Source organism: Halyomorpha halys, unplaced genomic scaffold (assembly GCF_000696795.3).
Source record: "Halyomorpha halys isolate HHAL.00 unplaced genomic scaffold, Hhal_1.1 Scaffold624.1, whole genome shotgun sequence".
NCBI classification, from domain to species: domain Eukaryota; kingdom Metazoa; phylum Arthropoda; class Insecta; order Hemiptera; family Pentatomidae; genus Halyomorpha; species Halyomorpha halys.
This window is the reverse complement of record NW_027106861.1, coordinates 923,589-935,441: the sequence shown is the minus strand read 5'-3', so window position 1 is coordinate 935,441 and position 11,853 is coordinate 923,589. Positions and strand designations below refer to the sequence as shown.

General features: G+C 30.3%; 3 protein-coding genes across 6 annotated transcripts in view; 2 read left to right on the top strand and 1 right to left on the bottom strand.

Annotated features, from left to right (window-relative positions):
• LOC106684856 (C2 domain-containing protein 5) overlaps positions 1 to 6,409 on the top strand; it is a 26,500-nt gene extending 20,091 nt beyond the window's left edge. For 2 of the 4 annotated variants that reach the window (XM_014427161.3, XM_014427159.3), the window contains 8 exons: positions 1,803 to 1,895; positions 2,245 to 2,314; positions 2,831 to 2,964; positions 3,042 to 3,144; positions 3,544 to 3,606; positions 3,686 to 3,768; positions 5,910 to 6,185; positions 6,259 to 6,409. In XM_014427161.3, coding sequence (XP_014282647.1) covers positions 1,803 to 1,895; positions 2,245 to 2,314; positions 2,831 to 2,964; positions 3,042 to 3,144; positions 3,544 to 3,606; positions 3,686 to 3,768; positions 5,910 to 6,185; positions 6,259 to 6,324 — 888 coding nt within the window. In that variant the 3' untranslated portion in view covers positions 6,325 to 6,409. The remainder of the gene's footprint in view (positions 1 to 1,802; positions 1,896 to 2,244; positions 2,315 to 2,830; positions 2,965 to 3,041; positions 3,145 to 3,543; positions 3,607 to 3,685; positions 3,769 to 5,909; positions 6,186 to 6,258) is intronic. The other 2 variants (XM_014427160.3, XM_014427162.3) reach the window with 2 other exon arrangements.
• RpL10Ab (ribosomal protein L10Ab) overlaps positions 1 to 11,853 on the top strand; it is a 64,461-nt gene that overhangs the window by 38,757 nt on the left and 13,851 nt on the right. The gene's annotated exons all lie outside the window — the stretch shown is intronic.
• Positions 6,335 to 11,853, bottom strand: nero (deoxyhypusine hydroxylase nero). The gene is made up of 3 exons (XM_014427164.3): positions 11,485 to 11,853; positions 8,974 to 9,285; positions 6,335 to 6,775 (listed from the first exon to the last, which is right to left on the bottom strand). The coding sequence occupies exons 1-3, from the start codon at positions 11,759 to 11,761 to the stop codon at positions 6,462 to 6,464; spliced, it is 903 nt and encodes a 300-aa protein (XP_014282650.1). The 5' UTR covers positions 11,762 to 11,853; the 3' UTR covers positions 6,335 to 6,461.

The window sequence follows — 11,853 nt, the reverse complement described above, 5'->3', positions numbered from 1 at the left end:
TCAGTTTTTATTACTATCTAATATTTTTTTAAATGTTAATTATTATTAAGTAATAATTTTTTCAATATTTAGTCTTGAAAGGAATTGTTATAGAACTGTAAATGATTTTTTTTTTTTTAACTTATTAAATACCTAAAAATAGAAGTAGCAATCATGTCATTTATATCATGAGATATAGTGTAATGTGCTACAACAGTCAAGAAATAAAATTTTTATATTTTATTTTTCATGCCTAAAAAGGAGTAATAAATTGATTATTTCATGTTAGTGGAATTTAATTGTTAGATAATACATTTTTTCACTTAATGAAATCTGTACCATAGATGATACTTACAAAATTTGTTTTTCAAAATATTTTATGGTGAAATAAAGTCATAATTTTTGAGCACTTTATAAAATAAAATAAATCAATTGCTTTAAGGATTAACAAAAAATAAAATACTGATGGTTATGAAAATAAAAATAAAATGGTTCAACCAGAAGCAGAGGAACCCCAGCTAAGAGTCCACAGAGATGTTGAGTAGAGGAAAGATATTTCATATTGCTTCTTTTTTTTATGTATCATCTACCTTTGCCTGTGCATGGTGGCCAACCTCACTCTAGCTCTGCAGAAATAAGATGGCCCCTAGCCCTAAAAAAGAGCTATCTTGAGGACAGGTGTGTGAAGGTTCAAGGGAGCTGCTGTATTGTAGAGGCTTCCATAAAGAGGGGATGTCCTCAGGTCATTATTAACCTGTCCTATGGAAGCTGGTTTTTTATGAGCACTTGCAGCAAGTCTGAGTGCCATAGGAGTGAGAACCTAGCTGATATGGCGGGTACCGACAGAAGGTCTAGTGTTAAAGCAAAGTCTGAGCAATGCACCAACCTAATGAGGGGAAGGATATAAGAAATGCTGCTTTGAAGGCTTAGGCCATCCTCTTGAAGGTCAGATCTAGTAGGGTGTACCCTAACAACATGGATATAGAGGTTCATAGGAATGGTCTGAGTGAGATGGTAATCTACCTTGAAAATTTGTAAATGAATTGAGTTAATGCTAGAGAAGTACTTATAGAGAGGGTCTCAACTTTTATCTCCTGTTCCTGCCAATTTTGTTGCTTTTTAAAGGTTTTTTGCTCCTCTTAGCCCCTCCAAACTGAATATTTATATATGGATTGACAGAAATGTCTTTTGGGATTCAAACTTTTTTCTTCTCCCACCAGGTTTTTAGGTATTTAAGGATTTAAAGGATGAAATCACTTTTCATTTGTTCTTAAAAACAAGCATGAGGGAAAAATATGACATTAGTGATAGTACTGCTGCTCAAGTTTTTTTTTTTTTTTTAAATTTAAAAATAAAACTTAAAAGTTTTGATAAGAATAATGGAAGTAGTTAGTAGGCTATATCCTAATATTTTGATACAATTGTTGGCTTGAACTCCTGGGGTATACTATTTTAGATTAATAACATTTCAACTTGTTTACTGTAGATGATGAAAAAATTAAAATTTTACTTATGAAAGTTACATTCTATTTTTTTCTCATTTTCATTCCTCATTTTTTCATACATTTATTCCTGATAAATTTGGAATTCTAATTTGTTTATTTGTAACCATCACCCTATTCTAATCAGGATCAGGTTTTCCTAAAGTCATTCATTACATGAGACTGCTGTGACCCAATTATTTTTTTATGTAATGAATTAGTTAATTAATAGTGTATTATTTCCCAAATTTTCTTGTTGGTTATTTCTATTAATACATACAGTTTAAACATTAATAAACTTTGGAAACAACATTTCATTAACACAGTTATTTGCACATGAAGAATGATCTTGTTGGCTCTGATGAAGACGATATCGAAGAGGAGCTCAGGGAATTGGACTTGAATTCTGGAAACAAAGAAACCAACATTGTGGAAGTATATTACTTTTATATTGAAAGAAATGGTGTTAGGGTTTGAGTTTAATACTTTTAACAAGTTGCTAAAAAAGTTTTTGTTTTTTTGTTTCTTATTTAACTCATTAAATCTTGCACGCTACATCTTATGGATATTATCTTCTTTAGCTCTCTAGAAAACCTAATTTATTGTATATTAATTTTAATCTTTCGCAAGCTTCCTCACCCTTCTCCTTATAATATATATACTATTTCTTTTGTTTTAAGGACGCATGCATGCATTTAAAGTTCATGTAAACTATTTTAAGTGTACTTACTATCTTTGATATTTATTCAATTGAATATTCTTATTAATTTTTATTTCCATTTAGGTTGGTAATGATTGTGGAGGTGGAAATGTTGGTGTTCCTCCAGATGGTTTTCTGATTAGTACTACTCAAGGTAATGTAATTAAAGATTATACCTAAGTTTTTAGTTAGACTGTATCTAATGGGATGCAAATTTATCATCATTATTTGGATAGCAGTTTTCAACCAAGGCCAGAAAACATCAAATTATGAGCTAAACAGTTTTTAGAGGGTCATGAGGAAATATTTGTTGAACTAACATAAACGAATTGTATGTTTATATGTGATTTCAACAAAATAGAGTAAACAAACATTCTAATTTTGAGCCATAAAAGAATGAATTTAAAAGAGTCCTATTTGGAGGATCTAAAATAAAGGGCACAAACAAAATCCATTAACTAAAAACTAGCTTAAAATAATTGCAGTAGAATGGCAACTTCTTTATTTTAAAAAAATTGACCCTTGTTTGCCATGCATTAAAAGATATCAACTGAATACCTTAAACAATGTGGTGCATCGTAGTGTGGGCTTATCTCCACCATTTGCCAACACACCTTAATTAATTTTTGATACTTACAGTGCTATTTGAATTATTATTAATCTTTTTTAGGCATTCCTGGAGCTTCTGCTGTAGGGCTTTTAGCTGTTCGAAACTTACAAATGTTTACTCAAATTTGGAAAGCAAAGATGTGCCCTTTGCCATCATCAGCATCGATTTCTGCCCAGTTTCATCGTTTACTTCAAGTATGAAAAAAGTTTACCAACAGAATTAAGTATAACATTTATATTTTGTAATTTGATTTTTTTGTGTTCTTGATAAGGGTGTGTATTTTAAACTGCGAGGTATGACGCCATGTGCTCTAGCAAACTTGAGAATTAAAGTAGATCTTCCTCAACCTGACGATCTACAAATATCTGTTGTTGGTCTGTATTATTCTTAAGCAATAATTTAAGTATAAACTTTTCTATTCAAAATCTAACTAACTCCCTAAATAATCTTATAAGTAATCTTATTTATGTTGTTGATTGATTTGGGAACAAATTGGTTAAAATAAGATCATTCAATCTGGTGGTGTTCCATGATATTTTTATGATTTAGCATGGTAAATTTTTATTAAGTGCTTTATTATTTATTTTTTAAACTTTTCGAATATTTGTTGTAAAAAATAATTAGTTTCCGCATGCCATGCCAATCACAATTCATTTTTTTTTACAACAAAGTTACATTCAAGACTTTATAAACTTGCATTACTTAATTAGCTTTAAATATTAGTGGAAAATTCTAACCTGATATAAATTGTTGATATATCTTTTTAATTCTAGGAATGGCTGTTGGCTTGGCTGAGGTTGAAAAACACTTAAATAATTGTAACTCAAATTATGATGGTAAAAAATAAGGAAACCTCAATTATATGTTATTTTTCCCCTTCCTCAAATTTATCGTTGCTATTATATTTTTATTCAGGTATTGAACTGAAAATGAGCAGAGTAGATGAGGAATCGGCCAGGAATACTCCTACAAACCGTCCATCCAGAAAATCTATTCATGTAAGTATGGGCATGTTTCATGTTTGTGTGGGTAAAGTATTATAAGAAATCTATCTTTTGTAGTTTAGTGCCCCTAATACTAATAATACCATAAATATCATTGTCTTAAGAATTGACGTATATTAGGAATGTTGATGTAGAGAACTGAATTAACTTTACAAGTTATAAAACTATAAATATATTACATCAAAAGGACTGCTAGGTAGTAGGTAACCTCCATACATAAAGAATGAAATATTAAGTTTGCATTGCATCAGATTGTTAACATATATATGCATACATTAAAATGATTCTTTCAGCTTTTCTGGTAAAGCTGATGTAGCTAATTTTAATAGTTACTACTATTTAATAAAAATATGGCATTTCTTATGTTTTATTGTTGTTAAAGGGCAGGACTTACAGTCCTACGAGACCAGTTCCCTATGAAATTAATTTATATAGTTTTTAATTATTGAAGTACTATGTCATGGCTATTCAAGCTGTTCTAAGGCTGACCGGGGGTTCCACGGCTGCATTTTATTTATTTATTCATATATATTTGTATTTATATTTACATTATATGTCTCTATCAGTTCCTGGTGGGAACGGACTTATTATTCTTAGAAATGTATGTAATATATTTAATCCAAGGACTAGATTAGATACCTTAGAACTCCTTGCTATGGCATGCTAGATGTAATTATTCATTAGATATCTTTTCCAACAACAAGTTTACCAATTTACTAGGCTATTATTATGAGATGGCATGAAAGGATTCTAAATTATAAAGTGAAGTCTGGTTTGCATTAAGTTATATTTACAATTTGAGCTATAATAATCTATGAGAGAGCATGGTGGATCTATTTACTTGAAGTTTAATTACTATGCTATGAATTGAGATATACCAGTCGAGATCTTTTATTTCCTGAATGTGCCGATAGATTGGGCGTTGATCAGGGGCATCAGAGTGTGAAAGCACAACTTTGCATTTTTAATAAAGTTTCCTTCCTCCCCCCTCTTATTGAATTTAATTTTACTTATGTTTTGATTTCAATTGCCATTCAAAATACATACTGAAACATCGTATGTATCCTGATGCGTCTATAGCTTTGGCAGTGTCAGCAATCCTCCTTTTTGGGGTCTATGTCTGTGGATCTTCCTTCTCCGCCTTGAGTGTCCGATGTCTGTTTACCTCTCTCTGTACCTCTGTGCTGCCTGTGTTCTGACCTGACTTGCCTGGTGAATGCTCCTTGTCTGTCTTTAACCTTCTGTGTATTATTTTTTTCTCTCCTCTCTCTCCTACCTTTTTCTGAGAGGGTGTCCTTTGGCCCTCTCTCCTTTCTTCTGGTCATCCCATTGGCTACCCGTCCATCCTTGGGGCAGAACAGTGTCTTGGAGATAAGGAGTATGCGTGGTAAACCCAGGTGCTCCCTATAGTAGGGCCTGCCTCCCAGATGTCCTTCTACCTGGTAAGTTGGTACATGGTCCCATGGAACCTCTGATATGCCATCAATCGTACAGGTGTCCCACCTGTTGGATACAAACCTATTATCAAATGTGAAGTACTGTCAAAAGCCCCCTTGTTTAATTACATTTAACTTCCATTTCCTCTTATCCCAAATTGGTATTTCAATACATAACATACTATGTTTTTAATAAAAATTGTAAGAAAGATGGTCCTTTGATCAAATTTCAAATAATTCATAAATCATAGATTGCTAGATTCTCCTCAGATTTTATACTTAGGGAAACATCCTAGGGCTTTACTGTTAACAATCTCTATTAATCATGCCAAAATAAATGGTTTTTATTTACACAATATAACAAAATATTCCTAAGATTTTTGTTTTGTTAAAATCATGTTTCAATTTATTATAATTTTGAAAACCTTAATGTTTTCATAAATTAAAATGTAATGTTAATCATTAATAATTGATAACTTTGGTCCAGACACAAGTAGATAAGAAAAAAACTCACAAAATCATCACTTATACCTCCCCCTTGATTTATCATGTACTCATTTGTAACTTGATAAAATTACATCATATTATTTTATTTCTTGACAGAAGTTTTTTTTTTAATATAATTATAATTGCTTTAAAAAACAGACATTTCTATTTGTTTTTCATAATTTAATTATTTTTTTCCTTTCAACTTTTCAGACACCACCTAGAGAACAAAGGTATGGTGTTGACGTATCACCTTTATGCTACGTACCTGGTGCCCGTATCAGTAATTACCTGGGAAATTTAAATTTTTTCTTTATAAGAGAAAGTTCTTGCATACGTGAATCTGGAGGATTAAGCTCTTTTGTCCATGGCTTTGTTGCTGAAGTTCTTGCAATAGTTAGAGCCCATGTTACTGCCATTGGAGGAAATGCTCTTATTTCCTATACAATGTCTGAATGTTACCTGATGAATAATACTCATAAAAATCAAGTATGTTTGATTTATATTGAAACTTTTTTTTTTGTTTAAAATTAAATTACTAGTCTTTTTTTTTCTTTTACAGGCACAATGTTTAATAAATGTTGGAGGAGATGCAGTTTTTGTAAAGTATACTGAGTGTAACGTGTAAAAAGACTGAATTCATATGATGAACTTCACCAATTTTATTTGTTGTTATAAAATATTTATTTCAATAACATAACAATTTTTATTTATTGATTGCCACTTTTATTTTTATATAACTTTAGTACTTATATGGTTGTAAATTTAAACAGATTGAACAAGTAAAGCTGTATTTGCATATTGAAATTCATTTGACATTTCATAATCTGCCATATCAAGTGCAACATCACAGCTTTCTCGAACCACTCTGCTATCATCGTTCAGAAATTGGCGAAGGATGTCAAAGCATTGATCACTAGCAATAGATCCTAGGGCTTCAGCGCATTCATGCCTCACCATTTCATTCTGGGAGGAATCTTCTAAGGCTTTAATTAAGTGAGGTATACTTATTTCATTTTGTAATTGACCCAGAACAAAAGCTACTTCATGTCGAAACAGTGCGCCTCCAACAAATAGTCCTAATAATAAAAAAAAAAAATATTATAGTAGATATATTTTCAAATTATCGATTATTTAACTACATAGATGCGTCTAAGTTCATCTTAAGTATTATTTAATGATTTCACATATGACTATCACAAGAAAGAAAAATAAACACAATTGATTCAAACTTAACTACACACTTCTACATTATAAGTTTCTAGGCTTACTCATCCATGAATAATTAGCTTAACCAACAAAAGCTACATATTATTGCTTAAGTTGTGATACCTTATAAGTCCAAAAAATTTAACAATTCGATTTTGACACTATCTGAAGAAAAAAAATCAAAGCACCATTCTAGACACATATCATATCAAATATCATTTTATAGGATATCTGCATAAACTTTCCTATATAATTTTAAGGTACTGTGCTTCTTATCTCACTGGCCCAAGTTTGAATCTGGTTATAGCAGGTAAATATTATGTCGAGAAACCCTCCTTAACCAGCCTCAAAAAAGTGAAGATATATAAAAATCAGATTATTGAGACCTGTCTTTGATTTTAATGAATACTCCCCCTTCTAATAGTGACTTAAGAGTTATTTACACTTACAAAATTTGAACAAGAATGTGCTGAGAAAATATTTAAGTACAAAAAAATTAATAATAAAATAAATTTAAAGTTATAATAAAACAAATTTAAAAAGTAACAGCACAAAAACCTCCCTTAACCCATTAGTGACCAGTGTTACAAAAAGGCAACACCCTGAAAGGTAGACAAAAAAAGAGAGTGGCGATACAGGTGGTGACAGGACTGAATCTGTGTTGACAAAAGGTTTTCCATTTTTACGTTTCTGGTTATTTAGTCTCAAAGTTTGGCTTAATAACTCATTATTTGTACTCCAAAACTATCAGTTGTAGTTTTTTTGTAATTTTACTGCTATACTTTTTATTTTAAGAGAAATTCCTACTCCTAGGTGTGAGTTTAATTTGAGGAGTTGCTGATTATATTTAAATAACATCTCAATACTTTAACAAAGTCAAAGTTATTCATTATATTTATTTGTTAAGAAGAATTCAAAGTTCGGTGTTGTGTTATCGCAACACTGGCTACCAATCAGTACGTGGAAAACTGTCAGGTTAAAAAAAAAAATTTGCACATAGTGCACAACTCTATTTAGCTTTGAAAATGATATAATAGTACCATCACCTGTTATATATATCTTACATCCATTTTGGATATAACAATCAGTGCTAGAATAATAAACTGGAATGTTTAATTGATTTTGAGATTTATTTAAGGTGCTGAAGATCTCAAAAACAAATGCAAAGATGGGCATGGCATAGGTGCAGGGTTTATTATAAAATTTCTGAGAGAATAACAGTAATAATATTCCTCGATCCATCTATGCCAATAATTACTTTACATCTCAGCTATTTTTAGATAAATTAACTTTTTTTTAGTTGGAATCACAGGTACAATTAGGTCTAATCCTGTTAAAAAGTATCCAGTCTCTAATTTAAAAAAACTAATTGGAGAACTTAAAACAACCAATGTGACATGGATAACACCTTAATTTTTTCTGCTGGAATGATAATTCCATTGTCAGAGATGAATCATATTTCAATTATTCAATACCAGAAGGTATTCATTCACTGAGCAAAAGAAAATTTCAGTTCCTCAGCCACATAAAATCAAGTGCTGTTTTTCACTACATATGGGTGGAACTGACAGAATATATCTTAACACAGCCAAATGTAGAACCAATTCAAGTTCCAAAAAATGATACAGGTCTACATTTTTCTTAGTTAGAAGCTGTGTCAGTACAATATGGTCAGCTTCTATATCACCAAATGAGCTCATTGATCAATTAAAAATGGGATTTGGATACCACAAAAACCCTCAAAAATAAAAAAAAAAATTCAAATATCTTGAATACTTTAAACTCTCATTTATAATTTAACTGTAGATTTTTTAAATGTAAATAATAAAAATAGAATTTTAATTTTAAAATATTATTTATATTGTATGATTAAGCATTGAAACCACACATCATGCTACTAAAGTTTGTGTAAAATGTTTTATTATTAATACAGCAAATTATCTAGCTTTGCAAAACAAGAAAATATTTTAATTATGATGTGTTTATTATTGCTTGTAACACACATATTAATCACTTTAATAAGGTTGAATTCCTTAAAATTAGAAAGACATCCCATGACAAATATTACCTTCACATAGTGCTAAGATGCTCTCAGGCGTATTAATATCCCTTAAGGCAAACATAGCTTTGTATCTATCAAACAAATCTATTTCATCATTCAATAAAATTTCCTTCAGTGATTTTAAATCTGATAGATTAAATGATGGAGTAGGATCAACAGTGTTGTAAACAGACTTTGTTCTGTCATTATTTTTAGAGTACCATTCAATTCTTTGGGCAGCTAATTGGCACGTTTCGGCAACTTCAGGAGCTGGATCATCAATAAATTTTCTGAGAATTGGCAATGAGCTTTCACTGCCAATAGCTCCAATTGCCTCACCTGGAAAAATATATGTTGAATAATTCTATTTAGCTTTCGATATAATTTATTTTCAAATAATAGCCAATGCATTTTATAAATGCTTGTAAATATATTGCAATTTTCAATTTGATTCTATTATCAGGTTTGCAGGCCTATTATTGAGACTATAGGACTAAATTAGGGGTAGAAAAGTATGAATCAATTGAGGATAAGGACATGTAGAATTATATATACAATCACAGGAGGTTAATTTGTTTAATTATTTTCTAACCTAACTTAACTTAGAGGGATGAGGAACAAACCATAAAAAAAAAAAAAGTTACTTGATTTATTCTTAATCTAATCGGAGAGTTGAGTTTTAGGAAGATACAACATAATAAGAAACCACTGTAGTTTATAAATTTTTTAATACGCCCAATTAATATAAAATAAATATACAAGGCCGCTAAATTTGTTAATAAATACTTTCCTTTAAAACTAACTACCTATACTGAAAATGGTGGATAAAAAATGCTCTAGACCTACAATATTTCAAAACTTGAATTCACCAATTGCTACGAGATATATATTACACATATAATCTTACCTATGCTCAATCTTCAACCTATCATGCTACTCAAGCTTTGCCTCACTATTCTGTCATGTCTTTTCAATTCCATTTAACCACAACCCTACTTCAGTGACATTTCTAAGCATTTTGTTTTCCTTAACTTTCATACAAAATGGATTCAATAAATTTTAAAATAAATGGAATTATATCATTTTAGCCAACAATTGTTTTTCCTCGTTCACAAATCATCTATAGAGCACACATAATTTAATTGTTATGATCTACTTTAAGCTATTGCAATGATTAATACTAACAATGAAAAGACAGTATTTGTACTATAAAACAAATTTAATTAATTACTGCATATTTTAATCACAAAAGATATATTGAAACCAGGAAGGGTTGGGTGTCTGAGAAGATAAGATAGGAAACGCTTAGTTTACTTTTAAAAAAAAAATCAACATCCTTAGCAATAAGCATTAACATAACAAGATTATGTGTACACTGAATTGGGAACTTTTTTGAGAACTGGGAGTTCATAAACAATTATTTACCTCTCATAAAATTCATCTAGAGTGCCACACAATCTGTGTCAATTCTTGTAGTACTAGTACATTACACAACTAAAACCTAAATTCCCTTGTTCTAGTCTAGCTTTAAACAAACATTACATTTCATTATACAAACCAAATAAAGGCACAATATTTAACTCCACACCATGATTAAACCACTATCAAGCCAAATCAAAATTTATAATAAGCTCTGACAATTATGCCTGGTAGCAAAACACATAATATTAAACATGGTATATTGAGGCGCTTACTCATAAAACATAACTAAAAATATGAACTATAATAAAATTTTTGGTAATAACAATGCTTTACCTTCAACTAAAAGACACATAAACATTGTTCTTTTAAGAAAACAAATTTCCTGAAAATCTAAGAAATCAGACAATATGGTGATGCCCAAATCTTAAATTCACAATTAATATTAGTTAATAAGTTATACAATCATGTGCCTCAATTACTGAAATTACCAATTGGCTAATGTAGATAAATAAAAAACCAAAGCTATAAAATTCACTGATTTCTTATTCTCATCATTTGTTATATATCATTAATACAGATAAACATAGGGTGAACTTATCCAGAATTCTCATTTAAACTTCCTGAAGCTATTTGCATTTATTGTCCATTGAAGTTTTTGAAAATCACAAGAATTTTCAGAGCTTATTTTAAAAGAATTCCTAGAAAATAACCATTTTTAAAATAGTTTTGGTATTATGTTAATGTAAGCAACCCCTGTGCCGTTTCATAATGAATTATAAAGAAATTCTATAAGTATTGTAGTTTGAATTTTGCACAATACCACTGACTCCTACAATGCTTACTTCTAATTGCTACTTCAGTAATATCGCTAATTGTTGTCCCTTTTAAAGAACAAACAGTTTAGTGCTTATAATGATGAGAAGAACTAATAGTTTGAATACTTGTATTTATGGACTAATACACTTCTGCTTCATAGTGAAAAAGGGATCTGGTTGAAGGGAAAACATTGTAATTAACAAACAATATCATTTTGTCAGTCATCCTGAGTAATGCCTCATTTCTAATATAAACATAAGAACATTATACAACACAGACAGTGAATAACAATTGCAATACCTGCTTCATGTCTCACCATAGGATGTTCTTCAAGATTTGATAAAATTTCATACAGGATAGGTAAAGCTTCAGGATCTTGCATTTGACCTAAACAGTATGCTAGCTCATGTTTTAAAAGTGCAGAAGAGTCTTGAAAGCAATCAGAAATTGCTTTAATGGAACTAGGTCCTCCGATATTTTTTAAAGTAAATAATGCCCTAAACCTTTCTTTTAAAGGCCTTTTGTCATCATTCAGAACCTTTCCAACCGCTTCAATTTTATCTTTCAATTGAGCCATATTAAGAAATGTCCTCTAAAAGTTAAATCACCATTACTAAGAATTCTCAAAGGTTCGACCAAGGTTACAATTCCAGGAAAAATGTTTACAGA